Below are 11164 nucleotides of genomic sequence, written 5' to 3'. Positions count from 1 at the left end.
AAAGGGACAGCACATAAAATAGAACAAAAGAACCATGCAGTTACGCTACAAAATGACGTCACAGGTAAATTCAATTTTGTTTTATATAGTTCAAAATCAGGTTTTTAATTATGGTACTTGGTGTATAATATAACAATTACAATTTAATCAATATAGAATTGTGTTAGTAATTAGATAATTTATTGTATTATCTAGCTATGTCGCTATTTTTTCTAATCAACATTACCTATTAAACAAATAAATCGTCCACGTTAAGTTGCCCCAAACTAAAATCTTATAAATGAACTAGGTATAACAGTTTTGTTCTGAGCGTCACTAATGAGTCCTATGTAGACAAAACGCGCGTCATGGGTACTTAATAATAAGCCTGGTACCTTTGATAACTATTAACCTGTCACAAAGAAACAAAAATCGATTATCTAGAATTGTATACTTGCTATGAGAATCAAATAACGCAGCAGCAAAGATGATTTCTAAGCCGAGAGACCGGATGAACTAAAGGAACAGCAATATCGAAGGTTGCAAAAGATTAGACAAAACCAAGACAAAACAAATCAAGAGTCTACAGCACTGCTAGAATATAACACAAGTTGACTTTTGTACACCTATTTATGACATTTTTACCTATTATATATATATATATAAATATAAAAGAAGATGTGGTATAATTGCCAGTGAGACAACTCTCCACAAGAGACCAAGTGACACAGAATTTTACAACTAGATATCAAATCAAAAGGACTTAAATTGTTTAAGCAACTATTATTTCTGAATCTATGACACAATACAAATTTCATGTCTGTTAAATTTAGAAACCAGAGAATTCTATTTGAATATTTTCTCCGATTGATAAAACTTTTTTTATTGAGCAGATACCTGATATTTGATTTTCTGTGTTTACCAATTGTCAATTAAAAGTTTTGTTGGTTTTAATTAGTTTATGGGATTGTTAACAATTTCATTTTTGAATTAAAAATTTACTTAGTGTTATATCCTCTACATTGTAGATCAATAAAACATTGTTAATCTACTTCGAATTATGTTTAGAATATAAACTAGAAGTCAATAAAATAGTTCAACCTTTTAGTTTGTCGTCCCACCTGATCATAAAGTATATATACTCTTATTGTATTTTATTATTTGTAGTCGTCTCAATAGCGAAATATCGAGATAATTTGTACACGTTTTATAAGGTAAGACAAAAATAAAACTCTTCAAATATAATCTAGCATATTTGTACTTTAATCGAGTATAAAAAAAAACATATGTATTTATATAATTTTCCCACAACTATATCTTATCAAAATGCAGAGTTCTGAATCAAATTGCACTATAAAAAAGGAAGGGCTTATTTGCCTTATACACGTATTTGTTTGACACACAATGTCATAAAAGTAAGTGAAAACTCGAATATTACGGGCGCATCACGTTTGCGCGCATTTGTGAATAAAAATGTTTTACATTTGCGCGCGGCGTTGTCAGTTTGTTTTAGATTTATGAGTTTGACTGTCCCTTTGGTATCTTTCGTCCCTCTTTTTGATTATATTTGCGCACATTTATCTTACAGATAAACTCAGATTAAAACGGGAATATAATGAAATATAAATGACTATAATTTTTATATTAGATATGACTAAAAATCATTAAATTTGAAAATATATTTAAGTTATATATCGTTTATATTAAATTCTAAGACAAAATTTAAATTAAAGTGTTCATGATAAATTCTGTTATAACTTAGAGGATACATGTAACTTCATTGCGAATTTGTCAGGGTGAACAAGTCCCCGAATAGTGATCTCTTTTAAATTTTAAATAATTTAAGTTACAGTTTGTAAAGTTTTGTCAAGGCACGAACAGTTGAAGGTGTGTTTTTTTTTATAGCAAATCGGAGGGAAAATCATTAGTATATAAATAAACTCATCATAGATACCTGGACTAAATTTTGTATATACATGATGAATATAAAGCTTTTCGTATTGATTGAATGTAATGCAACCGACTAATCCTGCTTGAATCCCACGTCCACCTCCTCGTGGGTGAGTAGGTGACTTTGACTAAGGGAACTAAGGTACTTTTACTTAAAAATAGTTCAATAAATTTATAAATAAATAAGTATTATATTACCTGAGCTTACCTGAGTTTACCTGTCGAAAAAAAATGCGCGCAATTGTAATCAAAAGCTGCGCACAAACGTAATGATTTTTGCGCGCAATATGGTAATGCGCGCAAAGGTAATGCACCGAATATTACCGAGTCTAAAAAATAAATTGACCAGATTTCCCAACATTTTTTTACATGTAACCTTAAATCAAATTTGTTATACAGTGCCGTGCATTGCTGTTAAATGCTATTGATTTTGACACAATATTGATTTATTTTTTACTTTTTTGTAAAATATTGCAAAGAAGTGAATTATATTTATAACATGGTTTACTTTTCATCGGAAAGACAGCAGTATATATCTTTACTTTCTGAGACATACTTGACTTGGTTAAGAATTAATTATTTGATTAAAAGGTCCTCTTTTGACATTACAGTTCGATTGCATGTTTGAAAATACGTAAAACAGTTTTAAACAGATGAAGCCTTTATGCTGTAAATCTTATTAATATTGTAGTACTTTAAAAAAAAAATTGGAGGGTGAAATAAACATAACCAATGCAATAAAATAGTTCAACCTTTTAGTTTGTCGTTCCACCTGATCATAAAGTATATATACTCGTATTGTATTTCATTATTTGTACTTTAATCGAGTATAAAAAAACATTTTTATTTATTTAATTTTCCCACAAATTTATCTTATCCAAATGCATAATTCTGAATCAAATTGCACTATAAAACAAGAATGTGTCCAAAGTACACGGCGGATGCCCCACTTGCACTATCATTTTCCATGTTAAATGTTTTTGGGAGGTGAAATGAATATAAACAATGCACAAGAGAAATTGGCCCTACGCCATTAAAAATTACATATGCATATAGAAATACAGTTAAATGCATATATAGTAACTACTAGATTAGTATAGAAATAAAAGCTAAAATATAACGGTGTAATGAATTGATATACTGATTAATACATATCTATTTCATGCTGTTGTAGTACATAACAGTGTTTATGAAACAGCTTATTTCTTACTTAACTTTTTTGTATGTTATATGTTTGTATTTAAAACTGTAGCATTTGTGCAAGTACCCGCTGTTTGTATCCTGTATGTTGTAATTATTTCACGATTTCAAAATATTTCTGCATTGAAATGCCTCATTAGTTTTATTTTCATTCGTCAAAGCAACAACATAATAAAACATAAATTAGGTACTTTTAACTTAACTTTGTTACTTCCAGTTAGTATTGAAAATAAGAGGCAATAGTAGTTAATCGATATTCATTCATATCTTGTTACTAAAAATTGAGCATTCAAACAAAGTGAAAACGACTAATGGAATCTCAAAAGCCCCTAATGACACAAGAGACCAGTTATGTCGACAGTTTTTTAGAGACCCCGGGATCGGCCACGTACCTTTGTATATGCAAGGTAGGCGTCACATCGGCGGAGTCACCTTAATTTCAGTTTGTAGAAAGTAAAAAGTAAAATTGAATAAACGTTAATTGGAAATCGTTCCCAAATGTATGGTGCTGTGACCAGTACAGCTAAGCTAAGTCATGACAAAAAACCAACGACAAGCAGAGGGATTGATGCATCATGAAAAGTCAATATATGCGATAAAGCTAACATAAGTAGTCCGATAAAATTCACTCACAATTCGAAAGTAACAAGTGCCACTAGCTACTAATTTTGATTAAGGAAGGAAATATAACAGACCTAAAAATAAAACGCGACAATATACAATTACACGTGCATGCCTGTCTATATAATACATTTTATCGCTATTTTGTGCATTTTTCGGTTGATCTTTTTTTGTGATGATTTTCATATCATGCTACTCGCTTGAGATGGAAAAATTATCGCTAGAAACTAAGCAGGCACGTGGCGTTGCTAACGGAATTGACATGAAATTGACAACGTCTTCATAGGTAAAATAGCGATAAACAGATTATCTCGATTGCCTTTCTCGTTGAGATGATCAACGAGTTATTCTGAAATCACCTTCATTTTCGAATGAAATGTAACATTCATAATGAAACGAGCTTCCACAATAAAATGCACAGTTAAATAGACAAAAAAATCAATAGAAATCGAGTTTTCATGATCCTATAAAAAAAAAAAGTAATCATAATTATTGAATACATCTTTTAATAATTTTATACGGTTTTAAAAGCGTTGCGTACATTTTTAGAATCACGTGCTTCATACAAAATGTACTTCGGTCAACGATTTTACACCCCTATAAATTTACAAAAAGAAGTATTCAATTCTTACATGTTTATATCAGGTTATATGACCGTCGCTAGACCTCGAAGGTAATATCAATAGATATTCCGATGGCATCTAGTCTAAAATATGCTTATGAAGAAATGTTGATACATTATAACAAGTTCATGTATTCTTCATTGTTTATTTTAGGGAGCTACCATTTGATTTTTATGGGGGGGGGGGGCTAGGATGAAATTTGAAAAAAAATAGGCAGGACAGGAGTTTTGAGTAAAAAAAAAGGCAGGATGTGACACTTGCAAAAAAAAAGTCAGGACGACAATTTAGGTTAAAAAAAGTCAGGATAAACTAAAAAAAAAAAAAAAAAGGCAGGACCAATTAGAGTGAAAAATAAAAAGGCAGGACAGAGATTACAGCTAAAAAAAAAAGCAGGACAAAATTTTTCATCCTAGCCCCCCCCCCCCCCCCCCTACCCCCCCCCCCCCCCCATAAAAATCAAATGGTAGCTCCCTTATACTTTTTTTTTATTTGGATATATATACGTTTTGGTATGTTGAAATAAAAAATAATAATTTTAATTCAATCGGTGACCATGAATTTGACACGCTGACCATTTTAAAACAAAAGTTGATTCATAATTATATCTTTTTATAATTCAATCTTACATTTACTCCTTATGAGGTTTCAAATGTCTTGAATGCGTGATGAATATCATTACAGTAAAACTCATGAAATAAATGTAACATTTAAATTTTCGATTCAATAATCTCTTCGTAATTTAGTAACCTTTATTAATATATAACAATATAAAAGTTGCAACTTTAACACATTAAGAAGATTTTCTGATATAGCTAGGCGTCTTACTTTTTGAAATATAATAGGCCAAAGAATATTTATCTAATTTCAATATATTTATAATACGTCATGGGTAATTGCTTCACTTGCAATTTTCCAGTTTCTCATATCTCTCATCATTTGTTTGCAATATCAACTGCTTTATGATATTTAAGGACACCTGCTCTTGACAAAAATTATCATTTATAATTTATTTCATAAATTATCTGTTTACAAATCTCTGAATTTAACTCTGGATTCTAACCCCAGGAATAATTTAATCTTAATACTTGTATCTGGAAAAACCTTTCGGAACTTATTTTTTGTCTTTAATGCTTTTCAGAGTGGTAATGCAGTTACTGAGAGTACTAATTGTAGAGTGATATATGTGACATCGTGAAAGATGAAGGTTCTTGATATTGAAAAATACTTGTTCTAGTCAAAATATGTCATTTGGAACAGTGTTGCGGTATAAAAATGTCAACATTACATAGTCACCAAACCATAAACCATAATGTTTATTTGTACTCGGCATGACATGGGATACAAATTATTTCTAAAGCCTTGCATTCTATCTATTCCTTAACTTTGTCTAAATTGTAACAAAAGAAACCGTTTGAACTGCATGTACGAAGTCAGGAATATGCCAGTTGATTTTCAATCATTTGGTGTGTTTAGGCTTTTGATTTTGCCTTATGATTAGGGACTTTCCGTCTTGAAATTCCCTTAGGGCTCGGTATTTTTTACTTTTGATATTCATAGATTTGTTAACCAAAAAAAAATACATTGTTATCAATGCACTTAAATTTTTGAAATGCTGAAAAGTGTTAGTCTAGTAGGATAAATAAATGCTATAATAGACCCATCGGTGGCCTTTAGCTGTTTTCTTCTCTTTGTTCGGATTGATGTCTTTTTGTCATTCCCAATTCCAATTCTCAATTCTATAAACACTGTCATATTACTGTCAGTTATTTATTTATTTTCATTTTAGCGTTGCAGATTTGCTTTAATATTTTAAAGCTTCATTAAAGTTTTGTTTGCTTTGCTTTGTAGAGAGGAATTCAATGTTCCGTATATATCTGCTAAGACTCTATATATGTATGTGTTGTTTCTATTGTTCAAACCATTACTTTTTCAGACTCCAGAACTTGTATATTTACGTCTTTTGTTATTCTAACAAAAGATTGTGTGACATAGGGCAACTGTGGTTACCACCTTGTACTAAAAACAATTAACTCCATCATAGCTGACAAGTGCCTTTCGTTCTTTTTTAATATAGATTTCATCCATATGAGGGTGTTGAATGTTGCCAACGCATTGATCAATACCATGAAAAACAATTAAGTCCGTGTTCTCATAAAAACGCCATATCATGGTACACTGGCTATAAAAGTTTATATTAAGTCAGTGAGGCAGAAAATTATATTGGCAGCCTCAAATAAGAAACATATTGTAATAACATTCAAACAACAATTCAAAATCCATCAAAAATGTTTCAAATAGTAAAATATAACACGACACCATACGCAATATTTCGCTTATAAAGTGAATATTTAAATATATTTTAAGGGAATTTGACTAAAACATAGTTTTACGGATAACTGATATCGAATTCTAAATAGTGTATATGTTATTGCATATTATTGTAAAAGTTGATAAAAACAAATTAGATAAATATCATTTACAAAGTATCAATACTTTTTGTTTATTGTGTAAATACATATATATAAAGATTTCTCGATCTTCAGAAAAGGAATTGATTTGTACAGACCAACGTTTTGTTCGTTTCGAATTGCGTGACATTCTGTCATTGAAAAGACAGATCACTTTCGACTGACTACGACATATTTTCCACCCTATAACAAAACCTTTATTGGGTTTTAACTCTTACATGTTCAATATTACTATTCACACAACTTTATTTGTTTTTACAGATAGTATTTTGGAACTTTAAAGTAAAAGGCAGTTAACAAAAGAATTGATGACAGATTTGAATTTACAAAAACGTAATTGACTAAATGGCACCCAATAACAGTCCATTCAGAAAAAGTATGTTCGGATTAAAAACTCCTATGTCAAAATGTCGGAGACGGGATAATTTGGAGGATTTTGATGGAATAAGAAGTATTCTTTCGTACAGGTATTGTAAAATTATTATGTTGATTTATGTATGTCTCCAATCCCATTTGGGTAAAAATGTGCATTTATTCAATAAACTAATTGAATTACGTTGATCATGGCTGCCTTGAAAATGATAAACGGTTACATTTGGTCATATGATTTGGTCACCATTATTTGGCTACATTGGTCGAACATTTGGTTTACTTATCATTCATCTACTTCGGTATTGACTGTGATTTTAAGGTGAAGTCTTGTTGATACTAAAATATGGTCGTTAAAACAAAGATTATCAGTTGATTTACAGTGTTTGGTTTGAATATATTGTTCGTTTTCATTAGCATTGTCATGAGTATTACCATTGACCTTTTGAACTTCCAAAACAAAAACAAAAAAGCACTAGCAAAATATTTTTTAATCGGCAACGTTTTTGTTTATGTTCAACATTAATCTGTTTCTATTTTCATTTGTTCGCGGTTCTGTCTTCTCTATTGTTTCTTAATTTTCTTTTATTTTTTGTTCTTTTTTTGGTGGTGTTTGCATCACTTCTCTTGTCTCTGCTTTTACAGTATGCGTAAGATGATACTACAATTCTTTATAATATTGAAAATGTTTAGAAAAAAATATTAAAGTTTCACGGTCACTCTACAGATATGATATGTAAAGATACATACTCCTTTACCCCAAATGCAATAAATTATTTGTTATTTGTATATTAATTTTGACTTCTCGCTTCTTGATTCACACCTTATTGTACGATTTTTTTTTCAAATACTCATTGAAAGTAAAGAGTATTTTGAACAACAAATAACATTATTGTGTTGTATTTGATGTAGCATAAGTCAATATTATATCTTCACTTAGAGAAGATACGAAAGTTATTTGTATTTTGTTCTGTGAAATAGTTAACTTTGGACTATTGTTTTCAATCAAGAAATTAAACAAATAAAACATCTAGTTCAATGCTAAATTTCATGCGATATTGTTGAAATTATAACAAACAAGACTAAGTCAAAGCTAAATAAAATAAAGTATGACTTCGAGTGGCATTCTTAGTATCAAGTACTTACGTCAGCGGTAGTTAAAAATAATCTGCTTTTATTCTTAACCTTCTTCATCTTCTTTATAAAATATTAACCTACCGCCTGTCATTGTGATTGGACCTGTTTAAGAGATTAAATTGTGATTTTAAAAGAATGAAAACACTTGTGATATTGTTCAACAAATAAAAAGAGTCAGAAGATATAAGCTTAAAGAGTCTTTTTTTTTTTGTAATTTTACTGTATTAAATAAACACACCATCTATTCTAGATCAAATTGTTTTAATGTTATGTTGAGTTTGACGATCCCGGTAGTACGCTTCAAAACAAGAAAAAAGTTATGTTTACAAAATAAATTTTAATAGATGCGGATGCAGATTTGTGAAACCGAGTTTTAATTAATATTTCTTCTATTGCAGAAGTGACACTTGTTTGGGCACAAATATTCACGAATTGTAGAAGAAAAAAAATGTTGGTTTTAATGGTTAATTCAAAATAAACTTAAAGCCTCAGCATTAATTCAGAATCATTATTGTCGTCTATGTTGTCTTGTATTGCTATTTTCGTCATTCTAAATGGTAAGATGTAACAGACTATATTCACTGGCACTTGTCTCAGAAAAAAGATATTTCCTATATACCTTAATAAAAAAATCTGACACAAGTGCTGTGGCTATATTGCCACAAATTATATGCGTGTAGATTTTCGGTATTGACCTGGATAAAGGGGGATAAATCAAATATCCAACATCGTTGGAATGTTCATCTTTCATATTTAAAATATGTGAAGTACAATGCAGAAAGGGTTGTTCTTGCAGATAAAAAAATGTGCACTGCTATATATAGTTATCAAATGTACCAGGATTATGATTTAATACGCCAGACGCGCGTTTAGTCTACATAAGACTCATCAGTGACACTCGACAGAACAAAATAGTAATAAAGCCAAACAAGTACAAAGTGGAAGAGCATTGAGGACCCAAAATTCCAAAAGAGTTGTGCCAAATACGGCTAAGGTAATCTATTCCTGGGATAAGAAAATCCTTAGTAAAAAGAAAAAAGTTTTTTTATCAGGAAATTTATAAAATCACCATATAGTTGTTAAACGTCCACCAGCAGTGGCATCGACCCAGTGGTGTAAATAGTTATCAAATTAAGGTACCATGTGTCTTGAAAAGAATCATTAATCGTTGCACACAATAGAATAATATAAAAAAAAAGATGTGGTATGAGTGCCAATGATACAGCTCTCTTTCCAAGTCAAAATTTGTAAAATAAAAAACGAGAAACATTTATGAACCACACCAACAAACGACAACGACTGAATATCAGGTTCCTGACTTAGGACGTACAGGTGCAATTATGATTACTTTTTTTATCAGTTGATTGTGTTGAAAAATGCCAGCCACTTTTATAAAAAAAATGGTAGTTATAAAAAAAATAGCAACGTATTTTTTTTTTTTAATTACGCCCACCCAAGAATTTAAGTCATCTCTTTAAGGTTTTGTGTAAAATTTAATACTGATTTATCAAAAATAATGTAAGTAAGAGAACACAAAGACACACTTTAAAATACCAATTGAAGTTAACATGGCCTATCCGAATTATTCAAGCAATGTTCTTCAACTAATCAAGAAATAGAAAAGGTTTTGTCGACCAACTGGTTCGTCAATACAAACCTCGTTACAAACTTCTTTTAAAAATCATAATTTCTCTAACATTGCGTTATACTATCATATTAGGTAACACCAGCAGGTAACATCTGATATCACATCTAGGATTGAAGAACATAATATTAGAATCACTGCAATCCTTAAAATGTTCTTCATTTGCCAGTAAATTTTAGGGACCCTAGCTGTAGCCTTCTTCCGATGATGGATCGATATGGTTCTGTCATTTAGGGTTAGAGTCACATTAGCAGGGGTGGATGCAGGAATTTTCGAAAGGGGGGGGGGGGGGTGCTAACCCAGGGCAAAGGGGGGGTGCAAGGGGGTGCAAAACATATGTCCCGATACAAATGCATTGATCGGCAAAAATAAAGGGGGGTGAGCACCCCCGGAACCCCCCCCCCCCTGGATCCGCCACTGCATTAGGGTTATTAATCAAGATTAGGTCTTGTCTTAGGGTGATGTATTAGTTAAGGTGATGTTATGGCTAAGGAAAGTTTAGTTAAGCTCTATATCGGGTACTCAATGTTCAACGAACTGGACGGAGTCTGATTAAGGCTGGCTTGCAGTTCAAACATTAATTAAACTCAATCATGCTTTGAAAATTTTAAGCCCAGTGCATGTATCATCTATGTTGGGGTTTTTTTAATCGTTTTTATCACATAGTTTTTAATTTTGCCATTTGATTACAGACTTTTCTTTTTGAATTTTCGGTCCTCGAAGTTTTGTATTTTTGTGATTTTTACTTTTTAGAGAGAAAAATAAGAATGCAGAAATGAATTCTTCTTCTTCTTCTTTAGGTTTCTAGCGATCCTTCAATTATTGAAGATTATTCGCCGGGCGTCGACTATAAAATTTATAATTTACACTTTAGCAACAAAAATCAAAAATAACAAAATCATAAAATCAAAAAATCAACATAACGTATTTACATTTGAAAAAAATGAATTGTGATAAAACTATATACATTTGATTAACAGAATTCAATAGTTAGGGATAGAATATGGGGATGAGAGCAGATTCTGAGATCATACTCTTGAATCCCTGTACTGTACTGTACTGCATGATACTATTTGTTGTGGCAGATGATTCCAATTTATAACAGTTCGTGGATAAAATGAATATTTATAACTGTCTTTGGATGTTTGTATTTGCCTAAATGAGTTCCCAAT

At 30.9% G+C, this 11164-nt stretch overlaps 1 protein-coding gene across 1 annotated transcript in view; it reads left to right on the top strand.

The window, feature by feature from the left end:
* The first annotated feature begins 1142 nt into the window (after positions 1 to 1142).
* LOC139485271 (protein inturned-like) overlaps positions 1143 to 11164 on the top strand; it is a 32335-nt gene continuing 22313 nt past the window's right edge. Inside the window, exons 1-2 of the mRNA XM_071269614.1 lie at positions 1143 to 1193; positions 7103 to 7308. Coding sequence (XP_071125715.1) covers positions 7187 to 7308 — 122 coding nt within the window. The 5' untranslated portion in view covers positions 1143 to 1193; positions 7103 to 7186. The remainder of the gene's footprint in view (positions 1194 to 7102; positions 7309 to 11164) is intronic.

This window comes from Mytilus edulis, chromosome 8 (genome assembly GCF_963676685.1).
Source record: "Mytilus edulis chromosome 8, xbMytEdul2.2, whole genome shotgun sequence".
Taxonomy (NCBI): Eukaryota; Metazoa; Mollusca; class Bivalvia; order Mytilida; family Mytilidae; genus Mytilus; species Mytilus edulis.
Note: the sequence above shows the minus strand (reverse complement) of the source record. Positions and strands in the feature narration are given on the sequence as shown.